The 26,279-nt window shown below is 33.3% G+C and overlaps 1 protein-coding gene across 1 annotated transcript in view; it reads right to left on the bottom strand.

The window, feature by feature from the left end:
* The window catches only part of SGCZ (sarcoglycan zeta), a 326,796-nt gene that overhangs the window by 65,940 nt on the left and 234,577 nt on the right, over positions 1-26,279 (bottom strand). Inside the window, exon 4 of the mRNA XM_065737005.1 lies at positions 19,131-19,232. Within this exon, the coding sequence (XP_065593077.1) occupies positions 19,131-19,232 (102 nt within the window). The remainder of the gene's footprint in view (positions 1-19,130; positions 19,233-26,279) is intronic.

Below are 26,279 nucleotides of genomic sequence, written 5' to 3'. Positions count from 1 at the left end.
GCTACATACCACCAAGAAGAGCCTCATCAAATAGCCTTTCACCTCCCTTTAGATATATATAAAAATGTATAAATATGTACGAAACTAGTTTAACTATGCTTACAAAAGTCTAATTTTCTAATTCAATAAGCTCACAGCGGCTTGAATGAGAAGGGCAGTAATCAAATGACAGATTGCTTATAACTTAAAATGTTTTCTTAAGTCTTTTGTTCTACTCCGTAGCATAGATTATATCAAATTAAATGCTGTAATCTCAAAAAATGGTAGAAAAAGAATTTTGCTTTGCTGATGTTAGGAATAAAAGGATTCGTATCCAGTTTAAAAATAATAATAATAATTAAAACTGATCAAATATTAAGCCAGTGAAAGACTGACTCTTTAAAAAATTTAAAAAATAGCAAAATCTAGCTCATTTAGAATTTTTGGACAATGTTAAGGAGAGAACACATTTGTGTTTAAAATCACAGGCCTCCTGTATTTGAAAGAAAGGAAAGAATGGATAAGGCTGTGGACACATATATACGGACTTAAATGTGAACAAATTCCAGGATTTTTTGCAACTTCTTCAGTGATCTTTTTGGCAACATTTATACTGCCGTTCAGAATAATTCCAAGGAGATACAAAAACTGTCTACCTATTCTGACAGTGTTCCAGTCTCATAGTTCCCATGGGCTGCAGTGTCCTGGGTCCCTTTGGATCTCCTGAGGACAGTTCTTTCTCTGTTTGTCCAACCAATGACTAATCCAAGGGACATTTACAGCATAAATATAAGGGAATTTTTTTACAATTGTTTTAAATTTAAATTGCTAGAATCCACACAAACATTTAACACTGAATTATTAAAATAATTTCATAAATGAAATGGAAATAATAATGAATCATATGAATCAGCATCTCTGAGCTGCCATAGCTACAGCTGTTCCATGTGCCCAATTGTATAAGGATTTCTAAAGGTTAAGACTAAATTGCATGACATACTGACAATTCATATTTATTCTAATTGCAATAATTTAGTAGAAGATTACACTGGTCATTAAATCACTTTCATACATTCTTTCTCAAGACAAAGCCAAGCTTTATCACAATGCCAGCTGTCAGGGATGTTTTGTTCTTTAAAGATGCATACTTTGGATGTACAGAAGCCAAAATGTTATTGCCAGCATAGGAGATGATCTGTCCAACAAAGTAAACACAAAAATAATACCGAGTACCAATTTCTACTATTAGTATTCTTCATGGCTTTCAAGATGTTGTTTCATTATACACGTAATGTGATGAGTCTATACAAGTGTTTCACATCTATTGCACATAGATCTCTCTAATTTGGGACTTAGTATTTTAAGATCACTTTCATGTCAGATGCCATTTTGTCAGACAGACCCTCTGCTGCCGTCTATTGCACAGCAACAAAATGTAATGGAATATTGACAAGAAGGTTCAACCTCTACTACCATGCCACCATCATTTGCCTCTGACATCATGACCTATTATAATAAAGTAGAAGTCATTACTTTCAGAGCTGCCCTTGTACCTATAAACTAAAAGGCTAAGAATTCCTCATTAGTAGGAAAATTTGTTTCTGTTCTGCAGTGTCAGTGTCTGAGAAATTAAAATAAAATCTGAAGAACATATTTTCTTAAGTTTCAGTCCTTGAAAAATCATAGTCAGTCTTCATCAAGTTGTCTCTTTTTAAGAGTAACTTCCTTAGACATATGTTTAGTGCTCAAATCTCTCATATATAACTAGCTAAAAAGCTTCTTCATGAGCTTATTATTCGAGAGCTCTCCAGTTAGGCCCAGACCTTTCCGAAACAATTTTGCATTTTATGATATTATTGATGTATATGCTCTACAAGGTCACACATTTGAAAACATAACAACAGATTGCAGTTCCCTTTCCTTTTATCTTCTAGGAACATAACATTGCATTAATTTTAAATTGGTTTACTCTCATCTTCCAGGCACGATACATGGTATTGCTGTCAAATAATGAAGCTCTATATAATCTAGAGACCAAAATTAAATTTTACATAGTATAGATTATTTTCCTGTATGCAATAATTGCCCATATCACCAAGGTTATCCAAGAAAAACACTGAATTTGTAAGCCAAAAACTACCAATGAGGAAAAACAATTTCATTCAGCAGTCAGAGTTATCTGAGTCCAATAATACTCATGGAATAAATGTCTTATCTCTTCAACAAAAAAATTAAAATGCTGAATTGCTATAATTGTAAACTTACAGATCAGAACAGTGATTAATCTGGTGTCCAACATAATGTGAATACAGGGCTTTAAGACAGTAACTTCTGAAACATTTTACCTTCCTCATCTGTTCATTAAGCAAACCACCACGCTCACCTCATTACATAAATATATATATATATATTTATGAATGCAGACCCAGATTTCTAAACTAATTTTAAATATATGAAAACAAAGTCCATTCAGAGTTAAAACCTGGAAGATTTCCTTATATAGATCAACCTTAGTTATATTAGTAGTAAAGTATAAAATTCTTGTGCACTTTCAAGAATGTGTAAGATAGTGAGTGTTAAACTCTTAAGAGGTATCAGGTGAGAGTAACTATGGCTGTTAAATTGAATACCTCCTTCTTCTCATGAAGAAATTTGCTGTGAAATTCTTTCAAAAGAAAAATTTCTTCTTGCATTTAACAAAGTACTTGTATTCAAACTGCACAAGATATCTGTATGTGTTTTACATCCCAAGTTCATCCTTGATGCAACTTCAAGATTTAATATACTAACTACAGGTACCATATATGCTGGTCACCTTCAGTGTCTTTAGGGAGAAAACATTTTTCAAGAAATATGGAAGGACTGAAAGCACCAAAGTAATTCAGATAATAAAAAACATCTGCATCCTTCCTTGGCATTTCATGCGGTATATATGAAGAACTTCAGAGGTAAATGCAGCAGCTGATATTTCCTTAATTTTGCCTTTACTGTACATATTGACATTTTAAAAGCCATCAAACATTAAGTATTATAATAATTATTATTTGATGAGGAAAGGGCATAGACTCAATTCATTTGCTGGGGCAGTTGCCTTCCCTATTTATTCCAATCTCTTGAATTACTTAAAATCCTTCTATCTGTTAAATGTTTCCAATGTATATCACATATTTGCTGACATCTACAAGGACGGGACCTGGTTGCTTTCCAAACAAGTCTGAGTATCCTTAAAGAAAAACACACGGACAGATGGCCTTCTTCTCTATTGCTGTTAAGATTAGAAATGTGCTTGGAGGGAAATTCTGTCAGCAACTCCTGAGTCGTATTTTTGTATTATCTAATGTGGTAAAGATCATTAGTACATTTTATACTAGTATTCTATTTTGTCTTATTTGATTCTTGAAGAATATTCTAGATATCTTTTTATCTTTCTGCAGTGAAAGGAAAGCATCCAACAATCTACTGAAATAAAAACTGTAGAACAGTATTTTCATAATCATTTCTAAATATGTTCTCTACTATTTAGTTCCTTTGAAATTAATCTGATTAAGGACTTTTTTCAATGAGACAAGGTATAATAATAGAAGGAGGCAGTGATGAGAACCAAGTCTGGTCAGTCACATTCAAAATGTTGATTTAAGCACGGTTGTCTCATTGAAGATTTCTAAATCAGGATAATAAAAAGAAAATAAAAGGAAACAGTAAGAAAAAAAAATGTTGAGACAAACCTAAGAAAAGCAAAATATGGAGGCAATAAAAGCAACAAGCTTCTGAAAAGCAAGAACAAAAGAAACTGAGGGAAAAATCACTTGTTCTCAAGTATCCTAGTCAGGTTTCTATTGGAAATATTACAATATAAAATACATTTATATTCTTAAAATAAATCCTAAGCACATTAAAATAATACAAATCTTGACAAATTGTATTCAAAGCCATCTAAGGATTTAAAGGTGAGGTACAAGGAAAAGCATCAAGATGCCTTTTATAAAGATTAATTTGAAATCAAACCTATCTCACAAATATACTTGTAACCCCTGATAATTGATGCTCACGTTACCTTTCAGGCTTTTTTTTTTTTTTTTTTGCAAAAGATTAGTTAGAAAATTTGGGCCTCTCTGTAAGCAAACGTCACAGTATCTTATTTGAACTGAATATCTAGGCACCTCTGTCCTGACAAAAGCTAGCAAAATCAGAAATCTCAAATACAATTTTATGCTACTAAGAACAGTGAACTGCACAAATGGCAATTGAATTAATTAGCTGGAAACATGAGAAAGCCTAGGAATGCATGACACTTAATAATCGATTTTAGTCCTATTTCAACACAACTGAAAGAATATTTTTGTTCTAGATTCATTCTATTAATTAATTTGTTGATAAATATTATTTATCCCATTCCAGATTTCTACTATTCTGAATTAAAACAAATAATAAAAGAATCTGCTTATCTGTTGTAATCACCAAGTTTCTGGCGGAGAAAACTCAGAAGCATTACTTGCACATCATCCTGGAAATGAAGAACTGTGGCTGCTTTTTTTTTTTGCTTTGCAAAATTCAAGGAACTGCTCTTTGAAAGGAACCAGCCAGAAGGCACTTTTATGGCTATGTACTGAATAAACTATTTCTTTCAGTAAAAGTACTGTACCTATAAATATGAACTGGAAGTGATATGTACTGAAGAGTAAACATGTCTAACTTGCAAGTATTCAACAATCTTCAGATATTTGGCCAAAAATGGGTGAAAAATATAGACGAGCAGGTTTCATACTAAGTATTGAAGTCCTACTGAGGTGCATTTGTGGGTTTGCTTTTTGGCTTGGGATCTCATCCAATGAATATGTGTGCTGATCTGGAGGAAATGGGTTCTGTATATACATCACTGTGCTGCCCATTCAATCTTCAGCTTTTCTTCTAAGACAAGCTCAACTTACATCAGTGACTGAGAATAAAATATGGATTAGGAACAATATACTGAATATTCCAATTCTTTCTGGGCTTCTCAGAATAATTACCTCGGAGGACTTCTCTGAAGACTTTGGTTATATGCAGCCTGATAGATCATGCATATAGAACAAAGTACATCTCTTCTAAGCTGCCTCAGTGATGAATGATCGTGGAGCATGACAAAGTACGAAACAGCATGCTTCAGAGAGGTCACTATAAGTCCCAAATAAACCCAAATACTCTGGGAATTAAACCCAATTTCTTAATTAACTGTTGGTAGATGTTAATTGAATACACTTTTTACAACAAAAATGATTTTCTGATTACATTTTCTGATCAGGTATGTAAGCCTAAGAGTAATAAGGTGTTGAGGTTCTATGAATTATCTGTCTTATAAAGCTCATCTCTGCAAGTTTTGAAACTTAAAAGAGTATTTCAGAGCATTTCTTCTATGTCAGAAAAAAAACAATTTATCTTCACAGCTGTTCTGATTGCCTCCTCTGCCCTTCATAAATACAGATAAAAAATAATGGTAGAAGAAACTTTAAAGACCAGGTGTGCAATCAGTGTACACTGCTGTGGAAACAGTGACTCAGAAATTTGCTCAATTGCGATAATGAAATTTATTAGCATAAAAGCAGAATAATTGCATAAGATAAAAGAGGCGGTGGACTTAATTTATGCAAATCAAAGACAGGTTTGAATACATATTAGACAGGTTTGAATACATATTTCCACCATTCCCAATATATCTGATTACATGTATTTGAGATCAAAGTTGGTCTGCAATTTAAGTAAAAACGATACACAAGGTGTCCCAGCAGGACTAGCACATTTAAAGGGCATGGCTTTTACTGTTCAGTAGATTTTTAAAAGTCTGCTGGCTATTGATTTTGTTTCAGATTCAACATTAAATGACCAAGAAACTAAGTAAAGTTGAACATAATCTGATGAACTTGTATTATTCATACAGGCTCCCAGCTACAAAAGCATTTCTACTTAACTGATGAAATCTCACTGTGGTTTACTGTGTAATTAATAATTACTTTGGTTGTTAAATACAAATTAAAATCATAGCATCTGTTTTTTTGAGTTATTAGGCTGATAAATAAGAAGTGTTTTAGAGTGTCAATGACTATTCAGCTTTTCAATTTATAAAATTTGTGTCAGATGAATTACATCATAGAAGTTATCAAAAAAGTTGGACACTGGACCTGCTGGCTAACTGATAGCTGGGATTTTCATCTGCACTGATAGAGATCTATCCAAATACATCGACAGAAGCATTTGTTCAAAATTAACCACGAACAAAAAACAACTGACATTGTATTGTTGTCTGAAGGCTTTGTAGTTGATACCTTACTAGCAGCACAGCGTGAAAAATCTGATGAAAACACCAGCTCACACAGGAATCCTATTTTAAATATTTAAAGTTAAGGGTATTAACTAAAAACATGTAAAAATTAAAACAGTATTTTGTACAAATTTTGACAGAAGCTAAGTTCAGATAGATCATTCAGAGCTTAGTTGATTTACCTGAAAGCAGAATCAAGACTATAATGTACAGTATATTGAAAGTTATGGATTGTATTTCCCTTCCATCCCAATAAATAAACAAGAAATAACTGATAAAGCATAACATTAACAAATTAAAAACATTTTTTATTTAACTTAATCAAAAACTTACTCAAATTATTGACTCGAGAGGATCAATAAGTATACACAGAATTCCTCATAGTTTAAGAGAGGATAAGAGATAAACACAAAGAAAACTGAACATCTACTGCTACAATAGATAATGCCTTTGAAAACAAACACAAAAACCCAACAACAACGAAAAAAACCACAACCTATCTAAAATCTTCCTATTGTGTGCTCTGAATCAGGCATTAAAGTGGCAGAAATTGGAAGGACTGAAGGAGCATCATGCATCCTTACTTCATTCTCAAGGCTTCTACATCTGACATTTCCAGAAACAGCAACAACAACAGCAACAACAAAACAGAATAGGTAAACTAGTCACTAGAATTAACTACAATGGTATTTGCTGTGTTCAAGGGAATTGCCAGTGAATATTATGACAATTAATATTGATTTGATACTAAGTCTGAAAAGTCTTACCTTACATCTAGAGTAAATTACTAATTTGAATTTACTACTGAGGAAACAATCCTATTAATTTATAATTGTGTTATTGTTTCATATATCTACCTACACACAAGTACATGCACACAGAGATTCCACTGTTGTAGAATGATACATTTCTGGCAAACAGGATAGATTATATCTTCTTATTTTTCTATCTTACCATGACAGTGTTGCTGCTGTTTACTTTCATTTGCTCTATTGCTATTGTTAGTGCTCCTGCTTCTGAAGCATCTCAAAGGTTAAGATCTACTCTTTATAGCTTCTGATTAGAAAAATAATACCAGCTCACAAGTAATTTATGGGTCACCAGTAACAAATCACATTGAAAATAATTTTTAGAAGGATGAGCTTAAGATAATGTTTATAAACTTGATCTTCTAGAAAGAAACAAAATAATAGTAGTAATAGCAACAGAGGGCACAGAACATTAATGATATAAAGAAACATCTCAGTACGCTCAGTATAAGATAGTCCATAATATTTAAATATTTCTTCACACTGTACTCATACCACTGGGCCCTCATGTTACCATTTGCTCATAAGATCCAACAATCTACCAGCTCACACAATCTTTTAAAGAATCTAGCCTTACAACCTTTGTAAATGGGAAAGTGCTGTTATCGCTGTTTTACAGAAAAGATATTGATACACAGAGGTCATCTTTTCCAATATCCTGAAAAAACCTGTTGACCTTCAGAAATAAAGAATAATCCTGCTTCTGCTTCTTCTAGGATTGTACCTATTGCAGTACAGCAAATAAATAAATAAATAAATAAATAAATGAATTCCAAACACTCACATAAATCCTAGAAACAGTACCCCCTTGTCTTAATAGTGGTATGAAGTACAAAGGCGGTGGGGGCAAGATAATCTTCTGAGAAATCTTTTATTTTTAAAGGCTTACCTCTGTCTAAGATGAATTTGTTTGCTCACAAAGCATCTCAGGAACCTTACTCTTTATTCCTGCCTTATATTGGAAGAAAAGAGCATTCAAAAGTCTATGCAGATACTTGTTCAATTTTCCAGCACTGTACAATAATGATTTCTTTTATTAGCCCAATTTTATTCACAATTTAGGACAAAGTAAAACATTGTTTAGGCTGGAAATTAAAAGTGTTAAATATAAAAACAAATTAGTAAAAAATTATATTGCCAAATATTCTTCCAAGACACTAAATGGAGCTTAGTTAAAGGCAGAGTAGGAAGTAAAGTCTACTGTCTAAGCTCACTTATGATGAGTTTCAGAGTAAATAATTATCTACATAAAATGACTAAGGTAATCAAGAAGACAGTTCTATTCACAACAAAAGCAAAAAGGTTACCTCATGAGTACAGTGAAATTAAAAACTCCCTGCATATTCTGCTAATACATGAATATGTCCTGGTTTTATGATTTTTGGTATTGGTATTCCACATCATAACATCATGTAGTGCATTAAGACTTAATGCTCCAGCTCCATAGATCATCGATAGTTCTGGGTATACCTGTCTCAGAAGAGAAGAACTACGTTTCCCAGAGGACTGTTTTGTATTTTTACATTTTTCTGCTCAGAGGGGAAGATAAAAAATGTTTGCGTGTCATGGGACACACTCTTTCCTTTCAGATCAACTTAGCAGCAGATGCTTGCTGCTGTCTCTTCTTCAGCATTAGCATAAGGCCTTTGGTTTATCAGATACTCTCTTGCTCATTTTATTTGATTTATTAGCTTCAATTCCAATTATACTGTATTATATTGTGTTATTTTACTTTAAGAAATCTTATTTAATAAATTAGCTTTCCTCCTCAGATCGTTGCCACTGTTTTGTCTCTAAGCCCATCCCCCTTTTTCCATTTTCCCTTTCCCCTTTCCTGGGGCATGGGTCCATGTGTCCCCTGACCAACTGTCACAGAACTGGGCTGAACCAGCCTGTAAACTGTTGACAAAATGGAATGGAATAGGGAAGTATGAAGATCACCTAGTTCATTTGCCTGACCACTTCAGAAGAAACCATAACAGCATGTTTTTAAGGTCACTGTCCCAGCTGTCTTGAATGCTGACAGCGTTGGGGCATCAACTGCTTCTCTAGGAGATTCTACACACCATACAGAAATTTTTCATAATGTCCAGCTTGACCCATCCCTGGTGAAATTTAATCTCATTCCTATACTGCCATCAGTTCCCAGAGCAGAGCCTAGCAGCTCCCTCTGCTCCCCCTCCTCAGAGAGCTGCAGTGAGCAGTGAGGCCTCCTCTCAGACTCCTCTTCTCTAGACTGGAAAGCTCAGTTACACTCATCCTCTTGAACAAGATATGCTTTTCAGTCCTGTTACCAGATCTGATGCCCTTAGTACTTTACATTATACATTGTGGAGCTCCGAACAACACACACATTCAAGGTGAGACTATGCCAACAATGAATGTAGCTGAAGAATCACTTCTTTTGGCTAGCTGTCAACACTGAATTGTAGAATAATCTCTAAATATTTATCTTAAACACACACTAGACTCTTAAATGTCCTAAATGGGCTGAATAAAGCAAAATAAAAAAAGAAACGAAAGGATGAAATACATTAGAAAGAAAATACTGAACAATAAAGGAAAGATATTTCTGTGGATGTTTGAGAACAAATATATACAAATGAATAAGATAATTCTAATCCTACGCTGATTCTTTGCCCATTAAACAAAATAGTTTATTTGTACAAATAAGCACAATATATTTACTAGCAAAAGGAACAGATACTTAAAATCTAATACGACTGAGAGCTTTCTAGAAACTAATGAACTTTTAGAAGACAAAACTTAAAAAGGTTTCTTTTTCATTTGAAGATAAATAATTTTTCAGTAATATTTCTGTCTTGGAATTTCCAGACTTTAAAGATTTCTCTATCACTCTTACTTGTTTTTGTAACCACAGAAATGTATCCAAAGGCTCTGTAAGGGAGTACATAGTCTAGATCACAGCTGTAGACATTAAGTAAACCTTCTGCTTAAACCTATAGTGACAGCTTGATAAGTGGAAGAAAGAAACAGGTTGTACCTACGTTAACAATGAATTACAATTGAATTATACAGTGAAAATTTTGGTGCTGAAGTACTTAGTGTTTTTTTCTGGTGGCTTTTGTTGTTGTTTGTTTGTTTTGTTATGCTTTAGTTTTGTTTTCCCTATGTTGATAATGTCAGCATATTCCAGTTAAGTTTTGCAGGAAAAATAATCTGGTTTACATGTGCCAAGACCATGCTAGAATGCATACCAAAGAAGAGTAATAGAAGAAGACCGGAAGATATACTTTAAATGTACACTCTTGATGCAAAATGAAACGATAGATGGGATAAAATGGATTAGAGGAGATTCTGCTTTAAAAAGCTACAATTACATTTGAAAAGGACTGTAAGATGAAGACTAAATTCTGAGGTTCTACATCTGTCCAGCAATTCACTGGAATTCATATTCAAGAGAAAAATTTCACTTAATCTATTAAAATTAAAATATATGTTTTATTACATACTAAAATACTACATTAAAATATTATTAAAAGTATAGAAAATGTGCAGAATATCAAAATAAGAGTTCAAGTGCTTACTGAACTTCATATTAAGTCATATAAAATGGGAAACATTCACATTCTTAATATATTCAATTATTGGATCTAGGTATAGTCTAAGTGATATGGTAGCAAATGTTTTGTATTAATTGAGATTTGACCCAAGTGTAGAAAACCACATAGAAGAAATAGGTAATCTCAGCTCAATTGGTTTTAAGTAAGTTTCTCATAAAGGATAATTTAATCCCTGACTTTGGACGTCTACACTTCTGAAGGGCTTTGTACACTTTTGCCTGGACAGGAAAACCTTATCAGGCTAGAGCTGAAAAGCATTAGACTCCAACTGGGAATCACTCACAATTAAAGCTTGGTTTACATTTATTTACTTTGATTTAAGTATTTGTTCCAAGTTTGCATTTGGTTTATTCATTTGGAGAAATTTTAAAGCAAGAGTATATTATGCTGGATGCATCTACAATTCCTTTTGAATTAAGCAGCACAACTTGAGATCCTGACCCAAATGCCAAGCATACCAGATAGATGTTCTCTACATATTCTCAGGTAGGTCCTATGTAGAAATTGAGATATATAGGAGATAAAGAGATTATCTTTGCCCATGTGGTTCTCACTCCAGTAAATATAGAGACATGGGTGAAATACAGAGTCCCTAACTGTAAACTGAGCAAAGATACCAATTAATTTGGTTGTATACAGATATTGTCATCTGAGTACTAAACTCAAAGTGAAAAACAGATTTATGCCTGTTATTGTTCCTGTAATATATGCCCATGACAAAATTTCCTACACAGAAGTAGTTATTGAATTAGGCTACTAAACTCACACAAAGCATCTATGCCATGCTCACCATATCACTCCCAATACGTGGACTGAAATTACACCAAACTGCAGAAATCCAGTTACAAGTCCAGACTAATCAATATCTGCAACTTTAGAAACATACAGAATAAGTCAGTAATACAAAAATACTGATGCTGATTCTATTTGTAGCTGAGAACAGTTTTCTTAACACTCCTCTAACGGTATGAAGAGTAGCTGATAAAAAGTTTAAAGTCCTAAGGTAAAAAGCTCATCTTGGGAAAGTATGCATATTCTTTTGCATATTCTACTGAAAATAGTTCAGATATTCATATGACATTTCTGTGTGTGTGTGTGCGTGTGTGTCTGTGTGTGTGTATGTGTGCGAAAGTTTATGAAGAATTTCAAGCTATTGTTTTTCAAAAAATAGGAGAAAACCTTGGAGGAAAAAAAAGTGAAATGTCAGTTGTCACAGCTTAGTATGAAGTCTACTTTTTCACCCCCTACATACTGTTCTTTTCTATGTACTTCTTTTTGGGGATTTTGTAGATATGTAGTTTACTCAAAAAAAAAAAGCACCACAGATTTACAAGAAGATTCTAATCTGGCATATATACTAATGAAGAAATAGTGAGAAACCCTTTTAAGACACCTTATATTTATATCCCAATTCTAGCAAGAGGAAAAAAGACAAAAACAAAACAAACAAAAAGCATTTACAGTTATTCTATACTCTTAGCATAAAATTCAGCTTTCCTTTCTACTAAAATTAGTAATTTCTACTAAATCTACTAAAAATTGTGATACTTTTCATGTAGATCACTACTGAAGTGCCAAGTTCAGTATTGTAGATACCCCATCCCTGAAGGCATTCAAGGCAAGGCTGGATGTGAGGGAGCCCGGTCTAGTGGTTGTCAACTCAGCCCATGGCAGCGGGTTTGAAAGTAGATGATCTTTGAGGTCGTTTTCAACCCAGGCCATTCTATGATTATATAATTTCTAAAAATTAGCTAGTCTCTAGACCAAAAACCATTTCATTATCATTAGCACACACCCATGTTACTGCAATTACCATTTATACTTGTACAGATTTCTGCAAGAGCACATACCCTAGTAGCTGTTGGCAGAATTGTGCACGACAGATTGCTGCCCTAAATTAACAAACCTTGTGAAATGCAGTTACTTTCTTAGCAGAACAACTGATATGAATTCACCTGAGGGTAAAAATGAGACTGCCTGAACCCAAGAGCCAGCTTTAGCATAAATCCCCAGATGTTTCTTGTACAATCATAATGCTTAAATTGTAATTACCAATTCCACTACAGGATTCTAACTTGTTCACTACTTCTGTTAAAATACTTTTGCTTTCCTTGTGAATTTTCATCACTCCAATGTCACTGATGAATTATAAAATCTATAGTCTGATGTTCTTCCCAGTATTTTCCAGTATTCACTTCTTTCTGAATTTCTAAAAAAAATTATTACCCTTAGTTTCTGTTTTTAAGATGCATATAACACATCACACAGTAGTGCACTAGTTAGTTTTGTTTTTCTTTTCTAGTTTGAATTTTTTTTTCTATAGCTTGAAGATTTCTCCTTAGAAAATTTACATCTAATCGCCTTCTTAAACTTTTCTTGATGGCTAATTTCAAACTTTATCCAATAAAGCAGAATCTAATCAATATTGAGCTTTTACAGTCTAATATATTATAGAAACACTAGATGTGACAGTGGTCTAGTCTACACTATATATTGCTGCTTTGGTTGAATTTTAAAATTATACAGTTAACAGCATGCTTATGCTTCAACAGTCTAGACTTTGTAACAAAGACTTAAAATTGTTCTGCATTGTGCAGTTATTTTCATGAACATGCTCTTCAAGTCAGTGCTGCTTTCAAATAATCTTAGTATTATTTGTTATCACTGTTGGATGCAGTATAGTAGGACAGCGTTCAAACATTGTCCTTGCTCTGAAATAAAAAATACTTCAATTTCATTTCTAAAATAATAAATTCAAAACTTCTTTGGAGTAACAATAGTAACAAAGATTCTACAACATAGAATGTAAGATGACGAACTTATGTATTTTACACCTATAAACAAAAATTATTACTCTATCATCTCATCATCAATTCCATTGCTGGTGGTAAGTTATTTCAGAAACAGTAGGTTTACACAATAATATATTTCCTGTGATAACAAAAGGCTATATAAAAAGAAATCAGAAAGCACACTTGAATCTTGAATGAAGTCTTTAATTCTTAACAATGATCAGTAAACGTGAAGTGCTGTATATAAATATGTACATTTCCAATATCTGCTCATGTGTTGAAAAAATGAAAAACTAACCAATGTTGTAGATTTTGAAAGAAGCAAAATCAACTTGGTTCTCCCTGAAAACAGAAAAATCACTTCAAACAGGATATAGTAATATATATGCCTTTTTTTTTTTTTTTTTTTTTTGCCAGTGGTAGCCAGAGACTGTGGAGGAACAAGCAATTTTTTTTACTATGAGAGAGGAATAGGTGTCCTAATCACAGAATGTCAAAATAGATGTGATATTTATGCTCGGGCTTGTACTCAGAATTTCAGTACAAGTAAAGGTAAGGTCTGAACATTCAGGTTTTCTATTAACATGCAAGATAAATTGTGAACAGTGTCCCAAAGCCATTATATTTCTCCAAAAATATTTGAATATTCCAGATTCATTTTGTATCTTCCGTCACAACAGAACACAGAAATGGTGAGAAAAATAACAGGGGAAAAAAAAAGACCACAATCAAATACAACGTAACTCTGATAAGCTGCATAAACAGATGGAAGAACTACCTTATTTTAAACTGGCTCATAAAACTGTAGAAGAAAACTTCTATGACTTTATATCCACTGTCATTAAAACAAAAATTGCTTTGTAACTTCTACTTGAGGATTTAGAACACTTTTACAGTAACATGCAGATTCTGTTTTCCAGTTTGACCGCTTTTTTTTTTTTTTAGGTTATGGTTTATCTACTTTATATGATTTGTCTGCAAATGTTTTTAAAGTGAAAAACATCACATAAAATACTGAAAACAAAGCTGACATTAAATAAAAAGATTTTAATAGTTCTGTTTCATTTCAAAATATGAAATAAATTTGTCTACATCTACAAGGTAAAATAACTTTGTTAACTTGGCTTACATTTATTTAAATAATGTCTTCTATGTTTGAAGCAATTTCTGTTTCTGAATGAATAAAAGAAATGCAGACAGCTTCCAGCATAATTTTCTCACATGTGCATTCATTGCTGTCAATATATTGAGCCTTTGGAAATGATGTAGATCTCCTAGTAAGCCAAAATGCATATTTTATAATGATTTTTGCCAAAATTTGTCTTTGCTTTCTAAAGACCTACAAGTGAGAATACATCCTGACTTGAAAGAAATTCATTTCAAATTATCTCAGTAGTCCCTATATCATGGCTAATAGATTGGCAGTATTTAGGGAAAGATAAACTATGTACCTTGTTTATACTTATTGGCATACAAGGATATTTTTCCCCTAACATCTCCTATTCCTGCCCCATTCCATATTTAAAAAAAACAAACAAAACAACAACAACAACAAAAACCTGTGCATTCATCGTTCTATGGTTTCTGTTGAGGAGCAAAAAGTAAAGGCTACCTTTAGTTTGTAAAATAAAATGGAAAGGATAAATATTGTTTTCCCTAAAGGCACACACAAATTTCTGACTAGAGATAAGTTATAGAAGATGCAGATTATTCTCCTTTTTAATTGTTTTTAATTCCTCTTTTGAATCATAATTTGTATGAAAATATTAACAGAAATCATTCTTAATTTTAAATATGGTTAATTTTTGAGGGTTTGCTTAGCTTCTGCAGATCCCAGTGGCATTATTTTTTAATTGTTCAGGGAAAAAGAAAGAAAAACAACAATAATGTAATTACTCAGATAATTCACACAGTTAGAACAAAATGAAATCACTTTGAATGGGTATTGAGATCATATACAGGATGTGATGATCACCAAAAATATCACATAGTTTCAGTTAGATTTGCCTCAGTGGAACACAAACACATTACATCGAGGAACTATTTTAAAACTGAAGATAACAATGACAACAACAAAAAGAGAACAGTTTATACTTAATTAACTTCCCATATCCTTTCTGAAGAAGTGTTTCCAAAATCGAATGCAGTTCCTCAGGCTCACATAAAATTGAATGGATATAGCCACTCATCAATCTATTCATTAGTTGTAATCAACCAAAATATAGATCTTCAATAATATTGTCAGAATTTTCAGTATACAAGCAGACATCTTCCTTAGATGAACAACAAATCACAGTAATAACAAGAAGTGTCCAGGCTGACATGAAAAAACGATGTGTTCAAAAGATAGACTTGCACAATCGGAAGACCCCCAGACAAGTTTCAGTGAAGTATAGCAAATCAAGGGCAAAATCATGAATCATGAAGGTCTATCAGATGTCAGTGAATAGCTAGCAAATACAGCCAACTCAATTTTGGAGTGACAGTCCCTACAGAGATCACCAACAAATACAACTCACTTGTTCCTTGGAAAATCTTCTAATTATGAAACCTTTATATCTTGTTCATAGCCAATAAACCAACAGTGAGCTTTCAGTACACTGGAACTACATCATGTTGAGATCCAAATGACTTAAGAAGCTCTTTTATGTATACAATAATAATGGCTTTATCTTCAGTGACAGGTGAGTGATCCCAAGGACAAGGCAGAAGAGTAGATATTAGAAAACTGTGGACCATTGCAGATTTTACCAGAGGGATATGTGATGTGTAACTGCAGAAACAAGCACTGCACTTTGCACAGAGCAAAAAAGGTGGCAGGCTTTTAGGTGTCTTTGTGATTTTTTGATAATACAATAAAGCCTTCTATCCAGGATACCTTTATGCCTCAGTACTGATAGGATTACAGAACTGAAATTAGTTATAGTGCATGAAAATGTTTTATCAACTCCAACTCTAGCTAACAAATTTTCCCTTCAGAAAGTAAGCAGCAAGTGCACAGAAAGAGCAAATTTGGCAGTTTCAGATATGTTTTGGATTCCACTGAACATTTTAACTCCTGTACGCATGAAACTTCAATCATCTATAGAAGGAGGGGTAGCATTCCCTCTTTTTTTCATTCAAATAAAAGCACTAACATCCAGGCAGCTATTTAGAACCCACTGTCTGTACTGATTATGCCTCTACTGAATGTAAGGAGACCTCAGAAACATGGCTCACGCATAGATTTCTACAGCAGCAAGTTCATTTCTCTAAGTTACAAAATAGCTAATATCACATGCAGAAGACACACACCGGGGGACACTCCAAGCAGAGATAGCACAACCCCCCAGCACAACATTGTTTTCATAATTGTCTTATGCCATTCACATTTTCATACACCACAAGGTACTGAAACTTAATTGAAATAACTACTGAGGAAAGGTGGCGAAGTGCTGGGATGGGTTCTGTAAGGCAAAAACAAAATGAACACAAATACTGTATTTTTTTTTTTTTGCTAGATAATGAATGAATTAATGTTGAAAGGTATCAGTACATATACAAAACTAAAAATATTAGTTTTGTCCTGGTGATATTAATTTGAAGGCACTTACAATCTGCTTTGTGATCCTCATTGTACTAATGTAATCTCATGTTAGGTTACTGATAGGTTACTTTACACCCTATAAACTTATTTATACATGCATAGTTTGGAACACTGTTTATCAGCTCTGAATGAAATTAGGACCATATTCAAAGCCCTCACTACTCACTTGAAGTAGAGGTTTCCATATTTACTTCAAGAGAACAAATGTTCTGCAAAATTAAGCCCTGTGAAGGAAAATATCCCAAATCATAACTCTCGTGTGCATTTACTGGACATGGAACAGACACGATTAACTTGTAGAACGTACAAGGAAGAAAGAAAAATCATGATGTTTCAGCAGTCTCTATGAAAACAGTATGCTACCTGAAGGTTTAGAGTGTAAGCTACGAAGTCTGAGATTTAAAGGCAGATTTCATAAAGTCTACATATTGGAATATTCATACATGAAGGCTCATGCTTAAGGCATGATTTTAAAAGGATTTTTTGCATTTGGTATGAAGGTCTAACAGTTTAATACTTTGTATGATTTTGTTCATTTAGAAATCAAAAACTCTTAACTGATTTGAAGAATTCTAAAATTACAAAACTGCCAAGGAAATTGTACAACATTTTAGAAATTACTTTAGACATCCATGTATTTTCGTGGCAAGATGGTCTAGGAAAAAATTATGGCAAGTGTTCCCTTTTGTAGACGCCTTTCCAGTTTTGGAAGGCAGAATGTGATCTTACTGATCAATGCTTAAACAATCATTTATTTAATTATGATTTAATTGTTTCCTAGGTTGCCATGCTTTGGTAGGTGTTTTTGTTTGTTTGTTTTTGCTTGTTTGTTTGTTTTGTTTTTTAATTTGAACATTTTAACCAATGTCAAAGCTATGATATTTATAGTTGTTCAGAAATAACTCATTACTTACTTATTTTTTAATCTTACCTAGTATTGAGTATTTTAAGCTGCTACTATAACAGAAATATTGTGAACAAGGTTTTGTAATAAAGTGGATGTATGGCAAATTGAAAAAATCAAAGACTGTAGGTTCATTAAAGTGATAAAAATTCATCATTGTTGGGGATGAGATTGTTAATTTCATTATTAAATAGCTTTTCATTACCTAGAATAATATTGCTACTCTGTCAAATACTAAAATACAGTAGTGTTATAGAAAAAACATCATCAACAGACTTGTCATTTATCTCATACATCTGTTAACAGAAGAGTGAACTAATCAAGAGAAATGGGAAGCTGTCATGATCTCATTTATGAATGTACGTGAGACATTTCTTATGCAGACAAAATATAGATTTCAAAAGACTCGAGAATTTTCCAAAAAGGCGCTTAGGGCAAATATAATTTCATTCTTGCCAGCTTTAGCTCTATGTGTATTACAATTCTTTGCACGTGGTTGATTGAAAACTATTGTAGTATTTTTCTCTGATTACAGATTATTGTATGAATTGTGGAGAGAATTTAAGAGATTTTTATTTTTTCTAAATCATTTATACTACGTTGGAGATGTTGAACAGACAGCATGAATGAGTCAAACCTTCTATATCGAAATGATCTACATTGAGTTTCTGAAGTATTTTGTTTTTCTTTTTTTTCTTCATAATCTGCTAGTTGATAAAACAACTGCACTTATACAACATTTAATAATGGCTTATAAACTGCAAGCTATAGACATGACATTTCAACAGAATTCTTTGTACCTATTGAGGACAAAAAAAAAAAGAAAAAATTCACTAGCTAAAAGCAGGAAGAACTACAGCATACATAAAACCATTTACAATTTCAATACACTTTAAGCTGATGAAGAGTTCAAATGCTCCATTCTCAACTCCAATGCCATTTCAAGTATGAAATACAGATGTTTTGAATCTTTTGTTAAAAATGAGGCATTTCTTTTAAGTGGCAAGCAAGGTTTCAGGAAACAAAAAAGACAAGGAAGATTTCACTGTTGAGGTATTCTCAAAACAAACCTCTACTGATTGATAATTTAGAAGGTGTAAGAATGAAACCATAGTTTGAGGCTGAAGAGATTCATTTATATTAGTTGTAAATTAAGTGAAAAAAAGATAAAAACCACCTACCTTTCGGGAATTGATTTCTTTCACATATAGTGGAAGTAGAAATTCAGATATTCCTTCAAGTCGTATTCCTTTTTTAGTGACTCTCAAATTCCCCATTCCATCCTACAATCAACAACATATATATACATTTCACTTTATGAAATAACCTTATCAAGAACAAGGTAAAACGAAATGTATCTGGCCTAATATCTAACAGTAATGAGTGCTAGGATAAAAATGGTCCCATCAAATAATAAAGTGTAAAGTTCTCAGCCATACAGTAACAGGAAAAACAGAATTTTGAAAAAGGAAAAACAAGAACAAAAATGTCTCAGTCCTGTGTTATTGCCAAACAATGAAACAGTAGTATCTTTTTTCATGAAAATCAATGCTTTTTCATGGTTATTAGACAAAGAACAATAAGGTTTGTGGTGCTGGCCAGCTGAATATGACTAAAGATGCTCAGAAAGTCCAGTCAATACACAATCTTGAGTAAAATAGTGGCAAGTATGATTGACAACTGAAGTCTAGTGTGTTTTAAGATTACTACTTTATCGTTAAGTTCTTGGACCTTTGATGATTTGCATTATAAAAATACCATAAACTCTCTCTCCACAGCACATTTCTTTTGCTTCTCTGAAATACTACCATCTGGTGTCTGGGAATGGAATTTCAGTGAGCATATGGAAAAAGTTCACAAGAACTGATTGTGCTAAAGCTTTCACTGTCTCCAGCTATTCTGATCTGGACAGGAGATAAACAGAGGGACTCAGAGGTAAATCCTCACTTGGAACTGGGGCATTTGACTGCACACCCTACTCTGATGGTGAACTGTACACATTATACCTTGGTTGGATGTAATTCAACGGTGCAAAAATAGATCATATATATGCCATCACTGTGAAGCCGGATCATGAATTACCTCTGCTAAGCAATTATCTCTAAAAAAGGTATGTAATACTTTTTAAAGGAAATACTTGGTTGTTTTTTTTTTGTTGTTTTTGTTTTTGTTTGTTTGTTTTTGTAGTGTAATATTAGAAAATATTATGTCAGGTCACATGAAAAGATCCTACAGGAAGAAAAAGAAAATTAATTAGTAGTTGCTTATCTTTACTAGGAGCATGTTACTAGTGAAAAGAACTTCAAAATGAAAAGTTTTGTTGTTGTTTTGTTTTAATCTGGATAGAAATAAGGGCCATTCTAAAAGGCTGGATGAAACGAGCCAACAAAATAATCTAATGCGCAACAAAATATCTGCAAATTATAACAGTAGAACAAAGCTTTAGCTGTACTCTTAAAGCAATGAAATCAGTTTGATATTTAGAGACAAGATCATTTTGCACACTGATAGGAATTCAAGACTGTACCTGTTAATACATTCTTGACAGAAGGCAATTATTTGCTGTGCAGCCAGTGGAATACAACTTAGTTAAGTGCAAAATTAGCAAATGTAACCTGATTGCTAAATACTTACAAGTAATCACTAAGTCTACTGCAGCAGAAAAGCAAGAACTTGTATTTCACCCTAATTGTATAACCTTGAGTTGCTGGTCAGTCCTACACAGCCTGATAGCAGCATCCCCAGCTGATAAAGCTGAAGCTGGAAGAGTGCACCATTGTAACCACATTTATAGTTATCTAAGGATAGTCTAGACACTATTATGATTCCCTTCCTAAACCAAATAATGATGCTGACATGGAAGGTATTCAGTCAATAATATTTTTATCTACATCTGAAGTAAGACTCTGAAAATGTTAATAATTTAAGAGTGGAAAATAAAATCACATTTTATACAATGCAATTCAACTGAAATAATTTCTGAAACAAAAGTATATAGTGTTAGACAACTTTTAAAACTACAATAGATTTTTAAAAAACATACTTTTGGGAATTGGGCCTACACATTTCAGATATGAAAGTGTGAATCTAAACGTCTGACTACAAAACCAGAAACTACCATCAGAGTAATATAATAAATATAACTCCACTCCAAAGCAGACAAAACACAGAATAAAATAAATAAATAAATAAATAAACAGACAAAATATAGAATAACAAAGCTACCACTAAAATTATGTATAATACAAAATGAACTTGTTAAAGTATTGTGGCACAAGGAGAGCTATAGCAGACATTACAATGGCCTATCTAATATTTAACAAAGCTTAATAATGCTAAGCCAGTAACTGCCTTTGCATCTCTTTGTGTAGCAAAAGTGCTATTTGTATTCAGTTTTTGACATCTTAATAATAAAATACTGTTCTTTAAGGTAATTATGTTGTATCTTGATCTTGATTGATATATATAACATCACTATAAAAGGATAATTTCTTATAGAAAGGTGACAAATAGCTGATGTTCTACAAACAGTAGGATACAAAGCATTGGTGTCTATTTTTGAGAAGATAGAAAAATACATTAAACAATGTTTTTACAAGAACAATCTTCACTAATATCCATTAACTCTAAATTTCAACGATCTCATTTTTCTACATATATTATAGGACTAGCATATAAAATAATCATGGGATAAAATAACCTGAGAAAGGAGAACAAACATGTTATAATTTGGCAGCAAACAAATAATAAGCAAGAACTATACCAGTTTATTTTTTTAGGTATAAACACAATTTAGAACTGAAAAGGGAAATTCAATATGTTGATACACCTGTTTGTGCAGAATATCTGCAATTGCCAGACATAAAATTCTATTCATAATAAAACTGAAACAAAATAATTTGGAAGACTGGAAATGCCAAAGACAGCTTTGACACAACTCCTTTAGCAGAAAGCTAGAATTACAGAACGATTTCGGTTGGAAAGCACTTATAAGAGCATCTAGTTGCAATCCTCTGCTGCAGGCTACTTGCTTCTCTCCTGCCACCTCATTATTTTCTTCACTACTGATTTATTGTAATCTGCTAAAAACCCACTCTGAAAATGGTACTGGTAAGTCTCCATCTTGGCTTCTGCCTTCCTAAGTATTCATTACAGAAGTTTTAGAGTACTTCACAGTTCTTAATTAATTTTCAAAGTATTTTTGTGGGTTTACACTGAGTGATAATGTTCTTATGTTACAGAAAGGGAACTGAAACAAAAACTAATTTGTTCTTTTTTGTGTTTATCATATTTTCTCTTTTTATTTTCAACAACACGAAGTTTATGCACACAGAAAATTTATATTGACACAGTCTCAAACAAACTAAAAACGAAAGCTACAATGTCAATCTGTTTGTTGTTGTTGTTGTTGTTTTTTTTCCCCTGAGATCACATCCTTCATCTTTTTCCAAAATTCAGGGACCCGCCTACCCAAGTGCAACAGCCTGAATGCAGAAAAACTCTGGACATACAGAAGCACTCCATTTTCAGTAAAACTATACAGTATGAAAACACAGACAAGGTATTCTGTACTGAGAGCTGCAAATAGTGTGACCAGATATAAACTGAATAGGGTACCTGTGACTTTAACAGCTTGACAAATGCAATAATCTTCCAGAAAGCAATTTTCTGTAGCATGTAATATCTGTCATGAAATAAGACTGAATAGTAAAATAAGGAAAGTAGTTAAGATATGTATTACAATGTGCTTAACAAGGCTCTCCTCCTTCACAGAATCACTGCTTACTAGGTTTTCTTCATCAAAAATTCCCCATCCAGTTTATAGGAGGGCTGGAATAAACAGTATTCTCTATCACTGAGATAGAATTAGGCTTACAGAGAGAAAAAAAAAATGTCATATGTAAAAAGTTATTAAAACTGAAAAGATTAATCAGCAACAAATCCAGTCTTCCCAGTCCAGTTAATGCACAAGTTCCTATAAAGATCAGTCTATCTGTGATGCTCCTCCCCAAAAGCTGAAAAATAATATTAAATTTTAAAACAGAACTGGAGAAGAGTTTGTCTTAAAGTATACTTGCTACTTTCTGTATATAGGATTCTGGTGTAATATTATGGTGATAGTTTGGATTTGGCAATTCTTTTGCTAATCATCCAGGTAAACTGCTCAATTTACTTTGTGATTTCTAGGTAATATGTACTCAAGTTATCATTTGCATTAGTGATTGGATTTCATTCAAATACGAAAATACACCTGAATGAAGGATCCAAGTACATTCTTACAATAAAAATACTAATTTACAGTTCCAAATCTGGCTTGGATGGATCTAATTTTCTTTGTGGCAGCTTGTGCGTAGATACCTTTTTGGATTTATGACTACATCAGTGTTGACAACACACTGGTGTTTTGGCTCTTGCCAAACAGTGCTTGCATATAATAAAGCTTTCCTCTTTATTTCCACTCCCCAGCAAGTAAACTGAAGAAGGACAAGGGTTTTGTTCAGCCAACACATCAGATCAGTCTGCCCAAAACTCTATTCCAATAGCAAGCCTTAAGGAAGACATGAATGAGGAGTGGAGAAAAATGAGAACTGTTTCCAAATGCAGTTGCCACTTCTTTTGGGCGGTGGTATCTGTCTTTGTACCAGTTTACTTCCTCTTTATGAATATGACTTTTATTTATCATTATTACCATATTGCTATTCCACATGAAACTTTCCCTTTTGCATATTAGTTATAAGAAACATGGATCCCATTTTACTCCTTTGCTTCATTTCACCATGACACACTAGGAAAGAACAAATCCATCTTATTTACACTAGGAAATGTACTTAGGTAACAAACACATAAAATATATCAATATCACTATTTTATTGTGTTCTTAGATTACATTACATTTAAGTCATCATCATAAATGTAAACAATAAACCATTAAAATTCTTAAAATAAGAAAACAATTTTTTTTTAATTCATTTACTTTTTCATATGCAAATCTGAAAGAAACACCTACAAATCCTACTTTAGATCAGATAATAAAAAGTTTCTGATCTGAAGATTACAGGAAGGCGATAGTGGTACTACAGTTCAGGAATTAAAAATCTCATTGCTTTCAAAACAGAACCCTGATAGAACATCCAGTAATTTATTGGGCATCTCTCATGAAATAGGGCATCAATAGACAGGAAAGGACTCTACCACTGTAAAATTGTTTATGCCAACACTGTCTTGGGCTGCACCAAAAGAAGTGTGGCAAACAAGTTGAGAGAGGTGATCCAACCCCTCTACTCTGCACTGGTGAGACCTCACCTGGAGTATTGCATCCAGATGTGGAGTCCTCAGAACAGGACAGACATGGGCGTGTTCAAGTGAAACAAGAGGAGGGCCATAAAAATGATCCAAGGGACAGTATACCTCTTCTATGAGGTCAGGCTGAAAGAGCTAGGGCTGATCAGGCTGAAGAAGAGATGGCTCCGAGGTGACCTGATAGTAGCCTTTCAATATCTAAAGGGGAAATATAGGAAGGAAAGCAACAGAGTGTTTAGCAGGATCTGTGAAGACAGAACAAGGGGAAATGACTTCAAGTTCAAAGACAGTAGATTCAGGTTGGAAAAAAGGAAAATGCTCTTTACAGTGAGGGTAGTGAGGCAAAGAAACAGGTTGCCCAGAGATGGAATGGACACCCCATCCTTGGAGACTTTCAAGGAGAGGCTGGATAAGGCTCTGGGCAACCTGATCTAGCTGTGGATGTCCCTTTTCATTGCAAGGGAGTTGGACTAGATGACCTTTAAAGGTCCTTACCAACTCAAACAATTCTGTGATATATCTAAATTCAGATTCTGTCTCATGCTCATAGACTGAAGAGAGAAGCACCACACAAAACATGGAGAACGAGCAAAAAAATTGTGCAGTATTTAAAAAAAGCACCTAAATTCAGTGTTCTACAAACTGATAAGCTGACTGCTGCTTGCAGGCATCAGAGCAGAGGCCAAACAGGAGAAGAAATCTAGATGATACGATTACAGTGATATGAAAGAGTACAGAAGAAATGTTAAGTGTACGAAAACGCTATGAAAAAGTTAAAAATAGGGAGTCAGGAGATCAGAAGGTATGTGGAAAAAAAGTGATACAGTGGTGAATTGACTTGAAAACATGAAAAAAAGAATATTAAGAATACTAACTTTGCTATGATGATGCAAAAAACATTGTGTAGAGGCAGATGATGTGGATGAATGGTAAAATATACTATTAGCTATATTGATGATAAAATGGTAGATATGCAAAAGGTTAGGAGGAAGATGACAAGGCAAATTATCTGTATTGTGTTCACACACTCAAAAGACTGAATTTCATAAACAGAGCTGGATCACGATTTCAGCTGGAGGAAAAATGGTATTTGGGCATGGGTATAGACAATAAAAGGAAAAACTATAGTCAGCTACAGGCCTGCGTAAACAGAAAAAGGATTTGTGGGGGGAGGGACAGAACCAGCAGTTTTCCTTTCTTGCAAGGAAAGGTTACTACGAATTTCAGTAACAGTAAACACATAGCAAGATAACAAGAAAAAACATTGCAATGGCCAAAAATGATGCAAACATCTACCTTTTGTCTTTCTGCTGAAACTAATAGCTATGAGTTTGTAAATGACATCCAAGAACAGGGAAGAGTTGGGGAAGAAATTACAGTAGTATGTGCTACAGTGTTTGAGGGATACATTGTGACTGAGGTAAAAAAAAAAAATAGCCTGTGGAAATGAAGCAATAACAAAGAAAATTTAACTAGAAAAGCTGTAGTAGGAAGGGAGAAAGACAGACCACTATGCAGTATAAGTGAAACTGAATTTCCTGAATATATGGTATAAATTAGATTGCTTTTTTAAAGTAGAAAGCTCGGTCTGGCTTCCCCAGTTGTGAAAGTAAATTTGAAAATAAAAGTCTACATGGGATTGTATTAACAGAAAATATATGTCTTAAGAGCAGACAATCACATCAAATACAGGTTTTGGGTTTTTTTAATCAAAGTCTGATTTCATTTTCTCCTCCCTTTTCCTTTCAATATATGAAGCCAAACTGAATAAGTTGATCAAGTAGTAGATGCATATTTTAAACTAACTTCAGTTCTGGATAACATATTTAAATGGTATCTATTTCAGTGTGAGCTGAATATTTAGTCACTTGGGTATAACATGTAACTTATTGAGCACCATATGTTAAATAAATAAATAGATAGATACAAATAAACCAAATGAATTATGTCAGCTCAGGTAAAACTAACAGAAGCAGGACTGAAGGGCAAGGTGGAAGAAACCTCCTTCCATTAAAATCATGCTGCCTCTG

The sequence above is a fragment of the Cyrtonyx montezumae genome, unplaced genomic scaffold (genome assembly GCF_038088225.1).
Source record: "Cyrtonyx montezumae isolate F1298 unplaced genomic scaffold, pur_monq_1.0 scaffold_2, whole genome shotgun sequence".
NCBI lineage: Eukaryota > Metazoa > Chordata > Aves > Galliformes > Odontophoridae > Cyrtonyx > Cyrtonyx montezumae.
Note: the sequence above shows the minus strand (reverse complement) of the source record. Positions and strands in the feature narration are given on the sequence as shown.